At 46.1% G+C, this 21,122-nt stretch overlaps 2 protein-coding genes across 3 annotated transcripts in view; one reads left to right on the forward strand and one right to left on the reverse strand.

Annotated features, from left to right (window-relative positions):
* The first annotated feature begins 8,073 nt into the window (after nucleotides 1-8,073).
* LOC121156323 (olfactory receptor 2H2-like) lies at nucleotides 8,074-9,017 on the forward strand. The gene has a single exon (XM_040979947.1). The coding sequence runs from the start codon at nucleotides 8,074-8,076 to the stop codon at nucleotides 9,010-9,012; it is 939 nt and encodes a 312-aa protein (XP_040835881.1). The 3' UTR covers nucleotides 9,013-9,017.
* Nucleotides 9,018-16,436: 7,419 nt separating this feature from the next.
* The window catches only part of GABBR1 (gamma-aminobutyric acid type B receptor subunit 1), a 31,042-nt gene continuing 26,356 nt past the window's right edge, over nucleotides 16,437-21,122 (reverse strand). For both annotated transcript variants that reach the window (XM_040979918.1, XM_040979920.1), the window contains 6 exons: nucleotides 21,000-21,107; nucleotides 20,494-20,587; nucleotides 19,688-19,815; nucleotides 19,027-19,155; nucleotides 18,660-18,803; nucleotides 16,437-17,859 (listed from right to left, as the gene is read on the reverse strand). In XM_040979918.1, coding sequence (XP_040835852.1) covers nucleotides 17,686-17,859; nucleotides 18,660-18,803; nucleotides 19,027-19,155; nucleotides 19,688-19,815; nucleotides 20,494-20,587; nucleotides 21,000-21,107 — 777 coding nt within the window. In that variant the 3' untranslated portion in view covers nucleotides 16,437-17,685. The remainder of the gene's footprint in view (nucleotides 17,860-18,659; nucleotides 18,804-19,026; nucleotides 19,156-19,687; nucleotides 19,816-20,493; nucleotides 20,588-20,999; nucleotides 21,108-21,122) is intronic.

Below are 21,122 nucleotides of genomic sequence, written 5' to 3' on the forward strand. Positions count from 1 at the left end.
AATGAGGAAAGGAATTTGAGAAAGGCTGATTGACATGTAGTAGGGCATAGCTAGATAGGAGTTAGAAATTCCAGGGTTCTACTGCACAGTAGGGAAACTACTGATAATATTAATGAATAATACACTTCTCTGTTGAAAAAGACCAGGAGATATGATTTGGGGATGTTTCCACATAAAAAAAAAATCTTGAAAGCTTGAGCACATAAACATAATGCCCCTGACTAGATATAATGCAAAGTACACATGTAACAATATATCACACAGTGCCCCATAAATATGTGCAATGATACAGTGCTAAACATTTAAAATAAAAATCTAAAAATATAAAACAAAGATAAAATAAAATTATAATATAAACAATTATTTGTACTGAGATGGAATTGTCTCTTTTTTTCAGTTTTATTCATTTTTTTTTAATTTAAAGTCAGATTTCCACAGGGAAGGAGAAACAAGAGAAAGATCTTCTATCTGCTGGTTCACTCACCAAGTGGTCACAGTGGCCAGAGCTGAACTGAACCAAAGCTAAGAGACAGGAGCTTCTGCCAGGCATCCCACATAAGTGCAGGGTCCCAAACTTTGGGCCATCCTCTAATACTTTCCCAGGCCACAATCAGGGAGCTGGGAAAGAAGTGGAGCAGTTTAGGACAAGAACCAGTGTCCATATTGGATTCCATTACATGCAAGGAGAGTACTTTAGCTTTCCCAGACCTCAGACAAGGAACTAGAATGAAAGTGGAGCAGCCATACACAAACCAACACCCTTATGGGATCTTGGCACATGCAAGGTGAAGATTTAGTCACCAGGTACCATGTCAGGCCCATGGAATTATTTCTTAACAAATGAGCAGAATGATGTACTATGTTAACAGTTTTTAAAATTAAAAAAAAAAATGCTACAAAGTTAGAACTATTTATATTTGTATGGGTGTGCCAGCTAGCAATATGGTAGCTCCAAATTCAACTTCAATCGTTTCTCCATATGGGTAGACAGTATTCCCTTAGTGAGCTGTCCTTTGCAGTGAGTAGGACATTAGCTTTCTCAGCTAGGAGTTCTGCACGAGAACTGAAAGACAGAGAGGCATCTCTTGTTGGGCCCACTGTCAGCCCTGGGAATACGGTATCAAAAGCATGTATTTAGTCTGCGCCCCTAATTCCTGGTACAACTATTCAAACTCTCAAACTTTTCTAAGAAACACAAGTTCTGAGGGAAGCTTTTGTCCTGATATTTGGCCTTTGGCCTTGGTCCATGACACAAAGCTTCTAACTGGTTGGAATCAGCAAAGTACTTGGAGTATTTGTGTTCAATTGATGTGATTCATGGCCTCTAGGTGAAATGTTCCAGATTCTTGAACTTGTAATTGACACATGAAGCAGGGCAACCTGGTAAGATTCTGGACAACATGTGGCATCTGACTGTGGCCACAGGTCAGTCAGAACTGAATCAAATCAAATGACAAGTTAGAATCCACTGGAAAATATCTTGGTCTTCACGAGAGAGAAACTGACACTGCAGTAATCCAGTGTTGAAAATAGAGTAAAAAAGAATCAATTTGAGTCTTTTCTTCTGTTCAACAGGACCCTTATTCAGTTCATAGCACTCAAATACCCTGGAATTTGAATACTGTATCTGAGAACTCATACCCAGAGTATGGTCCCATGTTGAGGCATGAACTGTACACATTCTGGAAGGCTGAACAGTCAGCGGCAGTTAGTTTACTTACAGAATACCATGTGGTCAGATCCATATATACCTTAATTCTTCCACCAAAGCACCCACTTTCATTAGTCCCTTATACCAGCCCTGACTCGTTGCAGTTTGGATGGCTAATGTGAACTGTTACCCAGTAGTCATCTCTTTCACTGATTGTTTTATGTCTCTTCCGTTGTAGCTGCCCTCTGGTGGGCTCTGGGGTCCTCCCGTCCCGCGGAAGAAATCACCCGACACTTGAGAGAGTCTCCAAGGTGCTTTATTCCAATCTCCCATTGTGTCTGTTAACTCCGTTGTGACCATTATGACCATTATGACCGTTACGACCATTACGACCAGCCCTTCCCTCGCCAAGCCCCCCGCTTATCTGTCAAACCTGACCAATCAACTTAAAAATAACCGAGGCACACCAATCAGGGCAAAGGGCCAATCACAGGGCAGGAAATGGTTAGTGCCCCCAACAGTGGGCAGTAGTGTGCAGGTAAAAAAAATAGTCACCCTTCTTTCTCATCCTCCTAGATCCATCCACATATATCTCTTCCCCAAGGTTCCACTGCCCCTGATCCTCCAGACCTTCTCCTTCCAAACCCTTGACCAACCTCCCAAGCTGGCTGCCACTGCCCTTGGATTCATGTACCTTCTACCCCCAGACCACTTTCCTTTTCCAAACACATTGACCAGGAGCATCACCCAGAGCTCTACCCACTGAGATGATTTATCTATTGTAGTCCACAGCTACCTGTGAATGCAACTGCAATGCGAAATTCACCTTTAGCTCACACTAATGAATTGTGCTGATCCATTCATTAACCAAAATTAGTCTCATTTTTCTCCATCAGCTTATCACAACTTTCCCCTCATTCCATGGTGAAGACAACCACAAGCTTTTGAAAAACCTCCCATCAGAAGGGGTGTTGATTTTTCCCTCATCCTTGAATCTGGGTTAATCTATGACTGTTGAAAACCAAACATTGTGGCAGAAGTGACACCATGCCACATCTGAATCCAATCTGTGATGATGGGATGTTACATCTCCATCTTTTGGAATCCTGAGTCACCATATGAGAAGTTTGACAGTTATGCCTAGAAACCCATATTGAAAGGTTCTGACAGTGTCAAATGAGCCCAAAGCACAGCAACAGCCCAAGAGGACAGGCATGCCTGAGACTCTGGAACAGTCTATCTGCCAGATCAATTCCTCCAAGTTGGGTCCAGCGCCAGCATAATGATTAATGTCCTCTCCTTGCACATGCCGGGATCCCATATGGGAAACAGTTCTAATCCTGGTGGCCCTTCTACCCATCCAGCTCCCAGCTTGTGAACTAGGAAAGCAGTCGAGGAGGGCCCAAAGCCTTGGAATCCTGCACCCACCTGGGATACCTGTAAGAAGCTCCTGACACTTGACTTCACATTAGATCAGTTCCAGTCAGTGCAGACACATGATGAGTGAACCATTGAAGAGATCCTCTCTGTCTCTCCTACTCTCTTTATATCTGACTTTCCAATAAAGATAAATATAATCTTTTAAAAAAATTCCTCCAACTAATCATAGCCAATGAAAAAAACAACGTAAAATTCACACGGCCAAGCTCTTCTTGACTTATTAGACCTCACCCTGTGATATATAATCAAATGGCTTTTGATTTTAGTCAAAAGTCTTACAAGTTTGTTTTTAATGCACTGATAAATTACTGTAGCACTCTCATAAGCCAATCGTGAGAGTGAAGAGAGAGGTACTGAGATAACAGAAGGAATGACATCAGGATCCAGGCCATCTACCTCTGTACCTTCCATTCTGCCTATTTGCACCAGCATATGCTTCTTCTACGTAAGAAGTGACAATGCTTTAACTCCCTGACATAACTGTTCAATTTGATGGAACCCAGTTCATGATGGACAGTGCTAGCTACAGTCGTTTAATGTTCCTTAGTCAGTTGCTCTGTCACTAGCACAGCCTAGTAACAGGACAAGAACTGTTACCTCACAACATATTCTTTCCATTCAACAAACTGTCTAAGCTTAACCAAGAACCCCAAAAATGCACATTGATTCTCCTTCAAAAGCTTTACAAAAATGTGCTAACACTGATATCTCCAGCACCTTAGAGTCTGCTGGGACAGAAGACCAATGCAGCCACGCTGTTAATATAATGATCCAGAACAGCTACACAATGGCCAACATGACATTTATTCACAGACCCCAGGGTTTCCTACTCTAACGCAAGAGAGGCACGATAGTGAATGATCCAGGCTATACAAGGATCAGATTATTGTCCTAAGTATTCTCTAAAACCCTAGAGTCTAAAGATTCTCTGTTACTACAGTGTGATTCATCTCAGAGACTGAATTAAAGGAAAAGGAGGAAACTGAGAACTTCGAGAAGTGGGGTCCTGGGTCAGGTGTTGTGGAACAGCAGCTTAAGCCATTGCTTACCGCACACATATCTCATAGGGAAGTGCATAGTTTGAGACCTGCCTCCACTTCCCATGCAGCTTCCCAAGAGTACACACCTCAGAAGACAGCAGGTGATGGTTCAAGTAATTCAGGCCATGAAAGCCATATGGGAAAAACTCCATCTGGCTCTCCAGCTTCTGTGGGCATTGGGGCGTGGGATGGGAGATGCACAAAGAGTTGAAACAGTAGATGAAAGGTCTATCTATCTATCTATCTATCTGTCTATCTATCTATCTGTCTATCTATCCCATGTGCCCACCCTCTCTCCTACAAAGACACAAGTCAATGTTGGAAACCCTGCAGTCACTGATGGGAAGAGGAGAGACATTGTCCCTTCTCTTCCCAGCTGACAGAGCAGTCAATGGCCTTTGTACCCACCACAGTGATGACTCTTGCTGGTGTATTTCCTCTAGCTATTCCCCTGACCCTTACCATAGTTAGTATCTAATTAATTACCTGTGGGCTGTGGAACCCTAGAGTCTTAACAGAAGTAATGAGCTCTTTCTCCCAATGGGACGCAAGTCCTGGAACCCTTCCCTCCACCATCCTTCCAGGTCAACTTTGAAGCCCTCTGGAGCCCCTATAACAGAAGCAAACATCCTCCCAGAAAGGGGGAGAAGGCTAGTGACAAAGGCTTTCCCAGCAAAAGGTATCTGTGATCACTGTCAGCCTCATTTTCCCTGCAGACGTGGAGGGCACAGGCATCTGGGTGGCACACAGGCTCAAACAGCAGCTCAGATGCTTACTAGCCATGTCACCTTGCCACATTATTTCAGTTTTCATTGATTCGTTTCTTCATAGTGAAAGAAAATATTATAAGGCATGGGGTAGTGAGGGACAATCAGAACTCTGCTGGTAAAGGCACAGTAAGTTCTACTGGGGAAAGGCAGTAATAATGTTGATAATGTTTCCTGGACCTATTCCTGCCATGTCTGATTCAAGCTACTAATGATTTAATAATTCTCATAAACTTTTTAAAATGTAATAATCATACATGCATGTGTTTATAACTGGATGGCAAGCATTAGCAGTCACTATCACCAGAAAACAAACTGCCCACTCAAGACTGCCCAGTCCTCTTTGCCGATGTTTTGTTCTTGCCCAAGTAGAAACTGTGCACTAATTAAGAGTTTGTCTTAAGGGAAAGCCGGCATCAGCAAAGATTTTCTGTCACTACTGGTGAGTACAACACTTGCTTACATTGTATTATGTAGTACAGTTTTATAGGCGCTGGGGATTCCCCCCACCCCTCCCATAACCCTCCCCCCATGGTGGATTCCTCCACCTTGTTGCATAACCATAGTTCAAGTTCAGTTGAGATTCATTGCTTGCAAACACATGCCTAGCATAAAGTTCAGCGTCTTATTGTCCAGATAAGTTCAGTGGCCTCTTGGGGAGACCTTCTATGGTCTGAAGATAGGTCTAACAGAGTAGAGATCCGGTCAGTTAAAAGCCCCAACAAGGCCTCAGTGTCAATATACAACATTATGGAATTAATTGACATAGTAATGGGTAGACAATATGTTAAAAATAATGCAAGTTCCATTCTTTGAAACATCTGGGTTGAGACAGTATCAATGACAGGTTCAGAAAATAACCAACAACCAAACAAAAAATTACAGGTTAAATCAAGGCAAACATGTGGTATCTAATCTTTTGGGATTCACTCATTTCCCTTAGCATTATAGTTTCCAGTTGTAACACTTGGCTTTCTATGAGATATCAATTTCCAGTTAATTGTTGAAGACTCATAGGTCCTCAAAATTAGAGAAGCTTCAGAGTTAAACAGACTGCATAGTCCTAGTACTTGCTAGGTAGATGGTCCCAGACAAATTTACTCATGTTCTCTGAGATTCTTTATTATCTGGTAAAACTTGAAGCTCTTTCTTACAGAGTTGCCGTGAGGACCAGATGCACAGAGACTCAGTGAGCATGCTGTTTGCCACACAGCACATTCTCAGCAAATGGTAGCTACTGCCACCAATTGCAGGCAGAGATCACTGGACCATCATAAACCTCTTCCCCTCTCCTAGCACAATGTTGATACCTTGGGGATCAAAGAATGAAAAGGTGCACACACCAAAGAAGGAATATGTCAGAAAGAAGTGGACTAGGAGAAAAGGTTAAGCAAAGAGTGGGACATTTCTGATCAAAAGAGGGAAAGAGGCAGAATCACAAAGGAAGACATACTCTAAAGAGATTCAGAAATAAGAGGAAGGGAGTGAAATGCCAGGAGAACTGAAACAAACATGCAGAATGACAACTGATAGATGAATAGGAAACAGCTTGTTTTCCTTTGTTAAGGCTACATACAAAGAAATCATTTCAATAAGAAAACAAAGGAGGAGATGATGACTAATGGGCATGGGGTTTCTTTTGGGGTCATGAAATGCTCTACTTGCTAGGTTTCTTGCACCCCTTGTGAATAGATCTGGCATATAAAATGATGGTTTAATGATATTAAATCACCTCAAAAATAGAATAAATGAGTAATCAATTAAAATTGAGAATGGAGGTTATGTCTTGGGGTTGGAAATTAAGACTTTAGGATGGAGGTAGAATGGGATATACAGGATGTAGGGTGGGATATACAGGGGCTTCTAAAATGCTTGAAACTTTTGCACAGTTCCTTCACTAGCATTAGAAAATGCCAGATATTCTTTAAACTAGACATTTCAATATGTAGCAGTAGTTTTTAGATTAAAGAAACTGTCTACTAAGCAAGAAAGATGAGAACAACAGGAGGGAAGAAAAGAAGGCAAATGCAGAAAGTTTGGCAGAAACGAGGGACATGGTGGAATGTAAACACAGATGGGGAACCTGTGGTAGGAACATACTCATGTCACCCCACAACCTCCCCTGGCACTTCACCAGGAGCCCCACACCTGCCTCACCCACACCTCTCTCTAACGTCTTCTAAGACAACAGAACCATAAGTTCCTATCTCTCAGCTGCCAGAGTGGTTGCAGCCTCTCACTGCCATCGCTGAGCTGAACTCACTACCCTGCACTTCTCTTATAGGAAAAAAAAAAAAAAAAGGAAGAAATAGCCAGTGACTTCCTCTGGCCAGCTTGTCCTAATGCATCCAAGCAAACTGCATCTTTACCTTACAGGTATTCCCTCTCACTGGCCCAGCTCACTGGGGCTGCTGGTCTTTAGCGTGTGGCATTTGGGGGCAATGTTCTCTTGAACTCAACAGGAATTTCAACATTCATAGGACAATCTCACCACTTACCTTGAAGGTGCTTACATCAGGACAGAGTATGTGCACTAGTTGCCACAAGCAGGACAACTGGTCTATTGGCGGCTTGCTAAAGAAGAGAGGTGAAGATGATAAAAATCAATTTCTCCATGAGTAAAGAGGTCTCTTGAAGCAAAACAAAATCTCTTTCCAAAGATAAAACATGTCACCTCAAACTCCCACTCAGAATGAATGAAAGGTAAGGAGTTCAACAGACTGCATCCAGCTCAGAGAGGAACAGCCAATCCCACAATGTGTGATCAGAAAACCCATCCAACATATGTCACTTTGCAGGCTCCTCCAACACATCAGAGCTAGCCTAGCAGTCAAGAGAGTGCTGTGCAGTCATTTCTGCTGAATGAATGAATGAATGAATGAATGAATGTGTTCCGTCCATCTCTTTCGCCCTACACCAGGGAATCAGGCACCCTATGAGGTGTCATCTGTTGTCCAGCATGTTTTGCTTTCCTCCTTCTGACCAGATGTTTGACCAGAAGGCACAGAAGAAGAGGAGCTGCTGGATGCTGATGTGCCTGGGAATCAGGGCTAAAATGACCAGAGACAGAAGGGAAATGTCCACCTGAAACAACACCCCAGAGAGGCTTTGCAGCTTGTTGAATCACACTGGCTTGACAGCCTCAGCCCTCCTGCATCTTCACAGGAGCCACACCATGGGCAACCAGACCTCCCCAGAAGGCTTCATCCTTCTGGGCTTCTCTGGACACCCGGAACTAGAAAAGATCCTCTTCGTGGTTGTCTTGCTTTCCTACCTTCCAGCCCTGGTGGGCAACACGCTCATCATCCTGCTGTCTGTGCTGGACCCCAGGCTCAGCTCTCCCATGTACTTCTTCCTCTGTAACCTCGCCTTCCTGGACCTCTGCTTCACCACAAGCTGTGTCCCCCAGATGCTGGTCAACCTCTGGGGTCCAGACAAAACCATCAGCTTCCTGGGATGCTCGGTACAGCTCTTTGTCTTTCTGTCCCTGGGGACTACCGAGTGCATCCTGCTGGCTGTGATGGCCTTTGACCGCTATGTGGCTGTGTGCCAGCCCCTCCACTATGCCACCATCATCCATCCTCGCCTGTGCCGGCAGCTGGCCTCCGTGGCCTGGGTCACTGGACTGGTGGAGTCATTGGTTCAAACCCCACCTACCCTCCGTCTGCCCTTCTGTCCCCACCGGCAGGTGGATGACTTTGTGTGTGAGGTCCCAGCTCTAATTCGACTCTCCTGTGGAGATACCACCTACAATGAGATTCAGATGGCAGTGGCCAGTGTCATCATCTTAGTTGTGCCTCTCAGCCTCATCCTTGTCTCTTATGGCGCCATTGCCCGAGCAGTGCTGAGAATTAGCTCTGCAAAGGGCCAGAGGAAAGCTTTTGGAACCTGCTCCTCCCATCTCCTGGTTGTCACTCTCTTTTACAGTTCTGTCATTGCCGTCTATCTCCAGCCCAAAAACCCCTACGCCCGGGACAGGGGCAAGTTCTTTGGCCTCTTCTATGCCGTGGGCACTCCTTCCCTCAACCCTCTCATATACACCCTGAGGAACAAGGAGGTAAAGAGTGCACTCAGGAGGTTAGTGGGGAATGATGTGGAGGTCAGGGAAACCTGAGAGAGCATCGCTTGGTGTGCATTCAGACCAGGAGACTCTACATGCTTTCATCATCTCATCTATGAGCTTGAATTCTACATCCCCACTTCTGGTTTTCCTGATACATCTGCACCAGTCTTCATCTCCCTCATGCTGTTCCCTGATTTTACCCTTCCCACCCCTAACTCCCCATCTCAAGTCACAGGGTCACTGATGCTTCACCTCCAGTTCTAATTATTAACAGGTTCTCTTTGCTCTCGTGTTTCCCTTCCCCCTTACTTTGATACTTGGTTTGTGTTTTCTATTTTCTGTCTCAAATATCAGCAAGAGAGAAGCCGAGTTTCATAAACTCATCTGTAGTACTGTGTTAGAACTCAACTCCATGGGGCCAGTGCAGTAGGTTAACCCTTCACCTTCAAGTGTCAGGATCCCAAAGAAGCATCAGTTTGAGTCTTAGCTGCTTCACTTTCCATCCAGCTCCCTCTTTCTGGTCTAGAAAACAGCAGAGAATGCCCAAAAGCTTGGGCCCCAGAAGCTCCTGGCTCTTCGCTTCAGATTAGCTCAGCTGCAGTCATTATAGCCATTTTGGGAGTGAGCCAGCAGATGGAAGATCTTTATCTCTGTCTTTCCCTCTCTGGAAATTTCCCTTTCCAAAAAAAATAAATAAATCTTTAAAAAAAAAAAAACACTCAAATGTAGTCTATTACTTCCTGTCAGGCAGTGCTCAAATAAATACATGCTCCTCCTTTCACGCCATAAGCAAGCATTCCAATGCTGCCAGTGAAGGCAGAATAAACCCTTAAGGATTTTTTTAAGCCAGAACATTTCAATCCTTCACTCCTTATTTCTTCTGTTAGAATGCCCACAAATAACAGCTCAGAAAGGGAAATGTCTCAATCAATTAAAGCCTAAGATTTCAGTTCTATGACTATTTCAATAATTAACATTTACTTCAAAGTTATCATAAATGCTGTATTTATTCATTGCTCAGCCTGTATATATAGGTGTCATATATGAGACAACATGACCTAAGGGTTAATGTTTGGGCCTTCAGGATAATTTTGATGATGCGTCTTTGGTGCCATCTATTGGCCATATGTGGTATCATTCATGCACTCCACTATCCCCCCGCCCTGCAACACCTGACCCACACTCCTCCAGGGTCATCAGTACAGACCCTACTCTTCTCAGATAACTGTCATTACCATTATTATTGCTGCACACTAATTATTATTCTAGATGCCATTTAGAGTAACTTACTTACAAGGCTCATTTAATCTTTACAATAATACTAGGATGCAGATAATAGTATTCATCTATTATTAACCTTTTTCAGAGGCCGACGCTAAGATGTCATTAGCAGCTTGCAAATGTCCAGGCCAGAATTTGAGTTGTTGCCTTTTAACACAAACAATGCTTCTCCAGCCCAAAGGAGACACACCGGCTTCTTAAGAAATCCCTCCTATGTAGGCATACATCAGACCTGGTCCCCCAACTGCCCTCAAGTAGGAATCGTTCAAATCCTTCAAAACATCCACAGGAGCAGGAAGCTCCTTGGAAGGAGCCTTGATACCATTTATGGAGTGTCTCCAGGCTTCATTCCTCCCCCGACCCGCCCTGACACTAGAGTGAGGAGCCCAGAAACTCAGAAAACTGACACGCAGTTCTATAAATGGGTAAGCTGATTAATTAGCAAGTCAATCTTACTCTCCAAAGAACATGTAAATGTTTCTGGGGTCCCCAGCCCACAAAAGCAGTCTCCGAGCTCTTCCATAGCATATTGTCTTTGGGAACATGCTGATAACACAAGAAAAAGGAAAAATCCTAGGATTCTTTCTATTCCCTACATCAAATGACTTTGGTTTTTGACACCCACCCTGGCACCAGCCCACAACAGCGGCTTTATTGTGTCTTAATCCTAATCTTCATCCTGGTTACCTCTGTGTTAATCTTGCTGCTTCTTCAGTCTCACTGATTTAATGCAAAGCCCCCACTCTCAGCCCCAGCATCAAGGCTAACCTTAATGCCCCTTGTCAAATCATTGTTCTAATATTTTTCTCTCATTGAGACCTAGAAACCTCTAATGTCCTTCATATTTTCACCCCCTTCCCCTCAAGCCTAGAAGCCCTAATGTGTGTATGTACAGCCAAACCATTTACAGACAGTAGGGGAGAAACAACAGAGAGTTAGATGAAGCAATTTATAAGATTGTTAAAGCCCATTTGTTGAACAAATTATTTCACATAGATCTTAAGACTCACATCTCTTATCCCAAAGTCCTTCAATCTTTGATCTCCATGCACTTATCTACTAGACACTCAAGGAGAAAATCCAACATGAGGTCACGTAGTCACAGCCCTCAGGGTGTTCAAAAGGGAGTCACAGCCGTGTTTCCAGCACACGGAAGAGCTGCATACCTGATGTGGGGGCAAATCAAATCGGGGACCAAAGAAACACAAAACGAGAGGAAAGCCTGTGAGAGCTCAGGGAGGGGAAGAAAAGGCTTCCTAGAGCTTCGGGCCATAGCCCAGGAAAGCCAAATATTTACTGACTTATGTCTGGTTGAGGCTGAAGGCAGGACTAATCACAGACTAAGATGGGGAGGTGTGGGGAGAAGCCGAAACATGAAGGAAAGTGCAGTTTATTTGAGAATCATACAGAAGCTACTGAACTATACACAAGGATGTTCCAGTCTCACCCATCCACCTGATAAAACACTAGAGTTCAAGCCTACACCCGAACCTCATTCAAGAGCCTCGGGTTTAGTTACTCATTCCAGTGTGGGTGTTAGCTCCCAGTTGAAGGGCTCTGAGTCACAAACGGATCCTAAACCAAGAGCCCAGAAGTCAGCCCTTGGGGTCCACCAGCTTCTCTAGTAAAGACATAATTTTGAGCTCATTGCTGCAGAGAGCCACTAGTCCAGGAAGGTTATCAGGACAGGGCAATTTCTGTTTTATAAATAATATATTCAGGGGTTGGTATGATAAAAGCAGCAGAGGATGGCCCAAGGGCTTGGGACCTTGCACTTGTGTGGGAGACCCAAAAGAAGCTCCTGGCTCCTGCCCTCAGATTGGCTCAGGTCTGGCTACTGTGGCCATTTGGGGAGTGAATCAGTAGATGGAAGCTCTGTCTGTCCTCCTCCTTCCCAATAAAAATAAATCTTTTTTAAAAATACATTTGGAAAGCTAGAACTTAACCATGGACAGTACCCATTGAAATCTACAGAACAAATCTCACCAACCAAGCTTTGCTTACCATCTGGCTGCCTCCCCTGCAGCCACCTATCAGGACACAGCCCCTTTGCTTTGCCCAGCCCGCAAGGGTGAAGAAGCCCCAACAGAGCCCATGCCTTCGGATTCCTCATCATGAACTCCTCCCTATCTGCAAGCATGAAACAAAGTTACTAAACTTCTACCCGTTTTTCCCTTGTCAATCTCTCTCACCAGCCTAACTCATATGGTATCTTTTAAAAATTTGTTTATTTTATTCTGTTTACTGGAAAGAGACCTGCAGAGAGAAGGGAAGACAGAAAAATCTTTCAACTGCTGGTTCACACCCCCAGTGTCTGCAACAGCTGGAGCTGAATGAATCCGAAGTCAGGAGCCCCTCTGGGGCCTCCCACATGGGTGTAGGGTCGGGTCCCTTGGCTTTGGGTCATGCTCCACTACCTTTCCAGGCTACAAGCCGGAAGCGATGGGAAGTAGAATGCTTATATGAGATCCCAGCACTTGAAGGAGAGGATGAGCCAAGTAGGCATTGCACTGGGCCCCACAGGGCCTCTTCTGTAGGAGCCGAGGTAGAAGAAAGATTCTCCCCCACCTCCCCCCGACTGCACCTCTCTGCACATACCCGAAGGACACCCTGGGCTTGCCACATGCCTGGTACTTCCCATCTGTCCTGACTTTCCAGCTCTGTTACCCAAAAGAGCCCTGCGGTGTCAACCCATATGCCCTTGACCCAGCATGGCCGCCCCAGTGCTAGGGCTCACCTTTCTTGCTCCAGGAACTGCATACATAGAATTCACACTGAGTGCTAAGTGTTTTGAATGTCACCCCTGTTCAAGGGGAAGCTGTCACTTGACATGAAGTCCAGCTTGTGATAACGCACAGGTGAATGACTGACAATGAGAAGAAGCCCAATGTTCAACAACAGCGGTAAGGACACCACTGCTAATGTCTCCAACCCCGAGCAGAGCGCCTGGGTTTGAGTCCTCGCTCTGCCTACCATCATACTTCCTGCTAGTGCACACCTTGTGAGGCCACAGATGACAGCTCAAGTACCTGGATCCCTGCTACCCACATGGGAGACCTGCAGCTTTTCCAGGTATTTGGGGTGTGGACCATTGGATAGAAAATTTCTCTGTCCCTGCCCATCTCTGTTGCTCCATGTTTCAAATACATAAATAAAACTTTTCAAAAAGAATTGCAAAAGTTTGAATAAATGAAACGTTGCCTGTCCGAGAGGGCCTAAAACCATCAAAGCCTGTGAGAGAAGTCACAGCTTAAAGTGACAGGTGTGAGATACCCATAGTCACACCCCTGGATTCCAGGCCCAGTGACTGTAAGATGCACACAGTCCCATGCACGGTGGCTGTCCTAGGTCGTCTTACTTGTCCACTACTTTTGGATTATTTCCTTGTCTTAAGATAGCCATGTGGCTCTCTGGCATGCCCAAGTGCCTGGAAGAGTAACTCTGACAGATTCAAAACAGCAAAATGTACACAGATGCAAAGTACTCACAAAATTCCCTATTTGTAAGCAACAGGTCCTCAAGCAGGGAAGTAGAGGCCAAGGTGGGGAAAGCAGGGTGTGCCAAGGGCTGGCAGGCAGTCTACAATCCAGGGTGCTTCCATGTCAGAAAGAGATATGACAGCTGAGGATGAACTCCTGCTCAAAGGAGATGGGACTGGAAGCGCAAGGCCTGCCTGGAGGTGTGGGACAGCAGCTCTCCCCAGCACTGCTGTGTGGTGGCCTCATCGCCTGGCGGGACATCCGCATCCAGAGCCCTTGGCACCTCCGCTAGCCCTACCATTTGGCTTGGTTCCTGCACTCCTGCTAGCAAAGAGTGTCTGGTTCACCTTGGCCACAGCAGAACTTGCAAGCCTTGATTTCTAGTTTACATCCCACCTACGTGTGATGCAAGTTGCAGCTAGCAATTTACATCTCTCAGATTCTGCCCAAGGCTGATCTCTAGCTCTTGCTGCTGTTCCTGAAGCCAACTGCTCATTTTCCACACAGCAGGCTCATCGACTCCTAGGCTTCTGCCTGTCCCTTTGACAGTATTCTCCTGTGAGAAGAAGGGAAACCCAAATCAATTCCAAATGGCCCAAGGTAGATAATCACAGTGGAATGTTTTCCAAGTACTACCCTGAAATTTAACCTACCTATGCTCTCCCATAAATTCAGAAACTGTTTCTTTCAAAAAATTTTTATTTTATTTGAAAGGTAGATTCACAGAGAAATGGAAAGAGGTCTCCTCTCCACTGATTTACTCATCAAACGGCCGCAACAGCTGGAGCTGGGGTGGTCTGAATCCAGGAGCCAAGAGCTTTCTTCCAGGTCTCCCACGTGGGTGCAGGGTTTCAAGTCTTAGGGCCACACTTTACTGTTTTCCCAAGCCACAAGCAAGGAGGCATGGATCAGAAGTAGAACAGCTTGGACCTGAACTGGTACTCATATGGAATGTTGGCACCACAGGCTTAGGCTTAAGCTGAAACACCACGGCACTAACCCTACATATTGGTTCTTGAACAGGACAATAAATAAGACGATCCATCTAACTCTTATAGCTATTTTACAAAAAATAACAACAATAATAATAAAAGCAGAATCACTGTAGAGGACAGAATCATGGCGTAGCAGACTAAGCCTCATCCTGCAGCACCAGCATCCCATACAGATACCAGTTCAAGTCACAGCTGTTCCACTTCCAATCCAGCTCTAGCAACAGGCTCATACATCAGCAGGAGATGGCCCAAATGCTTGGGTCCCCTACCCATGTGGGAGACCCAGAAGCTCCTGACTTCCAACTCTGAACCTGCCCACCTCTGCTCACTGCAGCCATTTGGGAAATGAACCAGTAGATGGTATTTCTCTCTTTCTCCTTTCTCTCCTTCTCTTTCTGTAACTCTGCCTTTAAAAAAAAAAAAAACTTTAAAAAAGACACCAGCCACATTTTATAGTAGCGTTTTTTTAAAAAATCACTTAAAAAGCAATGTCAATATATAAAAGCTGAAGCTTTAAAAAAGCACAACACGGGTGTGGCGCAATGGCCTCATGGCTGAAGTCCTCACCTTGCATTGGCCAGGATCCCATATGGGTTCCTGTTCCAGCTGCTCCACTTCCTATCCAGTTCCCTGCTGTGGCCTGGGAAAGCAGTGGAGGATGGCCCAAGGCCTCGGGACCCTGCAGCTGCATGCTCCCCAGAGGAAGCTCCTGACCCTGACTTAGGATCAGCTTACTTCCAGCCAATCTTCCAGCTAGAGTGTGAACCAGCGTACGGAAGAGCTTTTTCTCCTTCTCTTTATGTATCTGCCTTTCCAATAAAAATAAATATTTTTTTAAAAGGAGGATGCAATTAATTATGCATCCCAAGCAAATTCTTGGCTATTCAAATTTTTTGTTTTGATAATAAGTCTTTCTAAGGATTCTTCAGGATTCCTTGGGACCTTCTCTCATCATCAGCTTCTAGGTGTTCTTGCTTTCTGGAAGAGAATTCGTAAGTCTGTTCAGCCATATGGTCAAGACCCTAACACAGATACGCCTTGACTTGAAGTAGGATCACACCCTCTCATATTAATCATAACACATCTACCCACCAAACACCCTGGCTTAGCAACACAGGGCAGCATTGTGCTTCCCCCTGTGACCCTGAGGCAGACTAGGAGCTGTGGTGGCTACAACCCATCATCACAAGAGCACTGCAAGCCCAGGGGAAGATGAAAATCCATTCAGTTTCTACTGAACGTGCACAGCTTTCACATCATCATAAAGTTGAAAAATCCTAAGTTTAATCATCCTAAGCCAAGGACCATTCTGGACACACCCACTACACTGAGGGAATTCAATCAACAGGCATGACTGAGCATATACCATGGGACAGGCATAGACCCCGCACCTTAATGCATAATTCATCCAGGCTTTGCATCCATCTGACGGAGGAATCCTTGGTTGGTATCATCTGCCATCACAGATAAGCAGGTCTGAAGGAACTCGTTTTGTATTCGGTAGGTTCTGACTCCCTGGTAGTCTGATTCCAGAACCCTTTTAAACTCATGTTACCATTACCACTCACTAAACTCAGCCTTACTCTGAAATGCGCAATGAATCAACAAAACACCTCTTCCCGCACCTCTGTTTTAACACCCTTTCATTCATTTTGACCCCTCTCAGCCTTTTTCCTTGGGCCCACTCTTGTTCACAGTAATGAGGGTGAGGTCTTGAGTCACACTGTTCACTGGTTTATTGAAATTTGGGGAAATCATTCCCCAAGAGACACCACAGTGCGAAAGGGACGCCATCTTTCGCCCCATTGGTCCATCTATCTATCCCAACAGAGATGCCTTCCTTTGGTTAGGATTTCCACCAAGTATCCACCGGAAGCAGCTTCTCAAACCTGTCCTCTCCCTATATCTTTTCCCTTAATTCTCCCCCAAAAGCACAAAGCAAAAGGGAGTAACCTTGGGAGAGGGTGACCGTGAGTGTAGACTGAGGTGGTCTATAAGCACAAAGGGAAGGGGGAAGAGTGAGCAGAAACAGGCTCTGTGCAGAGGAGAGGGTATGGACAACCCTGCCAGACAGGAAGTGGGGAAAGTGCATAACAATGTGCAGGGTAGCTGTGTATCGCTTTGTTAGAATAATGACCTTAAGGGGCAAAGGGAAAGGGATACCCAATGTACATTGAGGCCACACAGGAAAAATACATGGATAAACATACATGCATGCAGGTAGGGAAGACATGACTGACTCAGCATTCCAGACAATAGCACACGCCTACCCAAATATATGCAAGGGCACACACATGACCACCAGACAAGCACACGCAGCTATGAGTGCGAGGTATGCAAGCAATCATCCATGACCACAGCATTAAGGGAAGAACAGGAGAGGGAAGACACACGTATGTTGGGAGGCATGAGCACGTAACACAGCATAGGATCATGTGAGCCCTGGCTAGAAGAATGAGTCCCCAAGAAAAGGACAATTCAAGGAAGAGTAAAAGGGAGTATGTGAAAGGGTAATAGGATAGAAAGAGATAACAATGGAGAGGTGGAGAGGCCCCAGTTGGGGTGGAAAGGGCACTTGTGGGGAGACCCCTGTTGGTAGGAGCAGAGCATAAAGACAGAGGAGGCTGCAAGGGTTGCTTGGTAACAAGACGGAGGCCAGAAGTAGAAGAGAAGGAGGTTGGGGAGGCTGCTGAGGAGTGGTGAATGAGGAGCGTCAAGCAAGGTACAAACCAAATGAAGTAGTGACATAGAATGATATAAATGAACAAGAGAAAAAAAGTCTGTTGCCCAGAATATTCGAGACCGAAATAACCCCAGGACTCACAGAGGAAAGTGTATTTACAAGAGATGGGAATGGATAGCATGTTGTCCCATCTGGGGATAGGGATTCCCCTGCTGCCTCCCCAGACCCCCACCCTCTTCCCACACCCTTCCCCTCCCCCTACTGGCTGGTCCTTCCTGATACCCCCTCACTTGTAAAGCAAATGGACTCGACTCCCATCACAGCTAAGCCGGTCAGGGGGCTCAGGGGGGCCCCTGGGAAGGCCCCCAGATGGGTCTGGAGGCGTTGGGGGGTGACGCCGAGAGCGGAGCTGTTGCCGAGACTGGAGTTGATGGCGTAGTTCAGAGACTCGTTCCTCTTTCTGGAGGAAGAAAACAAAAAATCACAAGCATTGGAGGAGAGGTCATGAGGGGTGGGGAGGAGAGAAAGGAACAGCGCAGAATCATGGGTGGGGTACAGGGTTCCAAAAGAAAGCAAAATGAGGAATCAAGAAAAAAAAACAAGGAACGTCAGAAAAGACAAGGGGCACATGGAAGATTTTGACCTTTTTTGATCAAAGAAATAAAAGTTTTAAACAAAAGGATAAAGTGGAGGAAGGGAGAAGAATCAGTGCACAAATCTTCCAATAAATCCCAGACTGATGGTAACGCGGCAGGAATACGCCCCTCTTTGACACTGATGGGCTCCCCACTAAAGCCTGGAACACAATGGACAGATCCTGACATCGGATTCTGAGTGTCAGCTGCTGGGGTGCACAGCCTTCACCCCTCAACTGCCTCAAGGGGGTGCTGTCATCAATGCAACCCCCTCCACTTGATGAGCCCAACACTAGATCTTCTCTGTGACAAAAATCCGCTCAACCCTTTACCCTTCCCCATCCAGCCCCACTCACTCCTTTTTGGGTTTTCTCCTCAGACCCTGTCCCAGGGCTGGGATGTGGTCTGGGTGACTGGAGCTGTGCTCCACAAAGTGACATTATTAGGAGGTGCCGTGGAACCTTCAAGAGATCACTGGGGTGCTGCCTTAGGTGTCGCACTGAGTGACAAAGAGCTGATGGACACACCCTCTCTCTCTAACTCACAAGTTCCAGAACCTGAACCGCCAGCTGTGCTTGAGCTAAGCTGACTGCTCAGATCCCACACCTGCCATCACTCCACACACCTCAGCAATGATCTTCTCCAGCTCACGGTTCTCCTTCTCCAACAGCCGTGACTTCTCCTCCTCATTGTTGTTGGTGGACGACCCTGTCTTCATGGTGTCCTGTGCCTCGGACTGCCATTCCCCTCGGGTGATCAACCTGCGCATCTGGAGGCAAGTGTTTGGGCATGGGCAGGCCAATCAGGGATGGTCAGTGGTCGGCTGATATGGGGTTGGAGTCAGAAGGAATGAAAATAAGAGAGACAGACTGGGCCCAAGACAGCTAGAGGAGCAGAAGCAGGAGGCAGGGAAGGGTAAGGGAGCAGAATCCCAAGAAGAAGAAACAGAAGGAACACGGGACTAGAGAAGGTGGGAGAAGCCAGAACCTCACCTTGGGCACAAAGAGCACGACCAGAGTAATATAGGAGGAGAAAACTATGGCGAGAGAGGCGAAGGCAAAGGCTGCATCCTGCTGGCTGGAAAGGATCATGGTGACAGGAGCAGTGATGAGGCACAGGACCTAGGGGACACAGCACATACAGGGAGTCTCAGGGAGCTGCAGGCTCCTTCCCCCGAAGACAACCATTCAGAACAGGTTCTTGGTGAAATTTCTGACAGCTGATCATAACACCAGATGGAGATAAACTGCTCCCAAACAAGTTCCCAGTGCTAAGTCCAGTCTTCCCTCAAGGCAGGCACATCCTCACGGTCTTTCAAAAGTCAATACCTGGGCATCCCAGGCGGGAAATCTCCATTGAGAGTCCAGCCTGATAACCACAGACAAGCAACCTAACATCTCTGTGTTTCTTTCCTCACCTACGAGGTGAGAACACATAGACTTTATTGGCAGTTCCAAAAGTTACAACACAGTGTATAAAATAGTGTGCTTTATTAAAAAGAAACTGCTTTACAAATTTGAAGCACTAACAAGCTCTTTTTGACTTCTAAGCACCTGTAAGGTCTTTTAGACTTGCAAGCAACGCTGGCACCCAGGGCTTTCTAGGTGTTGTAGTCAGCCCACAAGGTCAATGGCAGATGTCTGGGGAGCTCACCGCCACATTGTAGATGGCCATGCCCACAGCCCGGTGGTCGTTGATCTTCTCAGTGGACACACTCTTGGTCTCATAAGCAAGAAAGATTCCCAAAAGCAGCAGCAGTCCCTTGTAACCATAGAAAATGCCTAAAAGAGCAGGAAAATGTCACCTAAGCAACAAGGGCCTTCTCCTCCCCACTCAACTCTTATCTTGTGTCTTTGTTCCTCTCCTACTGCTGCTATTTCTTATAGTACCACAGTGAAAAGAATGCCCCTTCTCCAGTTCATGCCTGCTGACCTGGGGCACTCTCCATGTGAACCCTAACCCTCAGTTTGCTCATGTCCCACAGCTTTCTCCTGCATTTAGGAGACATGTTCCGCCCAGGAAGATCATGATCATCTGCAGGTTCCAGGAACGTGTCAGACACAATGTCTCACTTGTTCTCCTCCAGCTATAAAGGTGGCTTCCCAAACTGAAGGTAATTTGTCTCTTATGTGCATCAATCAGAGCAACGTAAGTGAAGCCTGCACCCATGACTTCAGTCTTTGCCTGCCTCTGGAGAGCCGGCCCAACACATCCTTGCTGACCCCTCTGCTGAACACAAGTCCACTCTCCTCTCTACTTTGGACCCTAAGTTCCTCACAGAGCAAGTTCAGCAGTCCCTACCCTCAGAAAAGATGACTACAATTACAAAAAGGGGAATGTTCAACTGGGTTGATGGGTTCTCGGCTTCTCTCCTGCTGACCCTTGCCCTCCAAACCCACAGTCCCCAGCAGCTCTGCCCTTGCCGCACCGTTCCCCTCCTTTTCCCTACAGCCACACACCAAGCCACGTGTTCATCTTCTTAGAGCTGCAGTGCTCCAGCTGGGGCAGAATAGAGACATCGATGTCTTCCTTTGGCTCTTCTTTGGCAAAAGTCTAAGGGAGAAATGGGTCACAGGAAAGATGTGGCTGCCCGCCCTTACCCTCTCTAACTCTGCTCCATTCCTCGCTCCCAACCCTGCAGCAGCTTTCCCAGGAGACCCTGAGTGGCAAAGCCAATTTCCTCTCTAGACCTACAAAGTCTCCTTCACACTTCACAAGAGCTTGTTCCCACTTTTCAGGTACCTAGAAACCCTACATATCCCATGCAGACCACCAGCACTTCCTTCTTGCAAAGAGATCCAGAGGCCTCTGGGGGGCCCTTCTAGATGGAAGAGCTACTGAAGATGTAGCAGGAAGCACTGGCTCATCAGGTAGCTTTATTCCTCAAGCCACACACAGCCACACACAAGCCCCAGGGCCCTGACAGCCTGCGAACCCTGCTCAGGCTCAGACTCCAACAGCATACCTCAATGGTCCGGTGCAAAGGGTCCACAATCTGCCAGATGGCGAGAGTAAGGACATCCAGCCCCACCAGCAGGCCCACCGTGGCATACAACTTCCAGGGCTCCAGGGTCTGAGTAAACACATG

Source organism: Ochotona curzoniae, unplaced genomic scaffold (assembly GCF_017591425.1).
Source record: "Ochotona curzoniae isolate NIBS_2020 unplaced genomic scaffold, NIBS_Ocur_1.0 contig_3350, whole genome shotgun sequence".
Lineage (NCBI taxonomy): Eukaryota > Metazoa > Chordata > Mammalia > Lagomorpha > Ochotonidae > Ochotona > Ochotona curzoniae.

What these genes read in the sequence shown, in the direction of transcription:
- LOC121156323 (XM_040979947.1), top strand. Translation starts at nt 8,074, where the DNA reads ATGGGCAACCAGACCTCCCCAGAAGGCTTCATCCTTCTGGGCTTCTCT.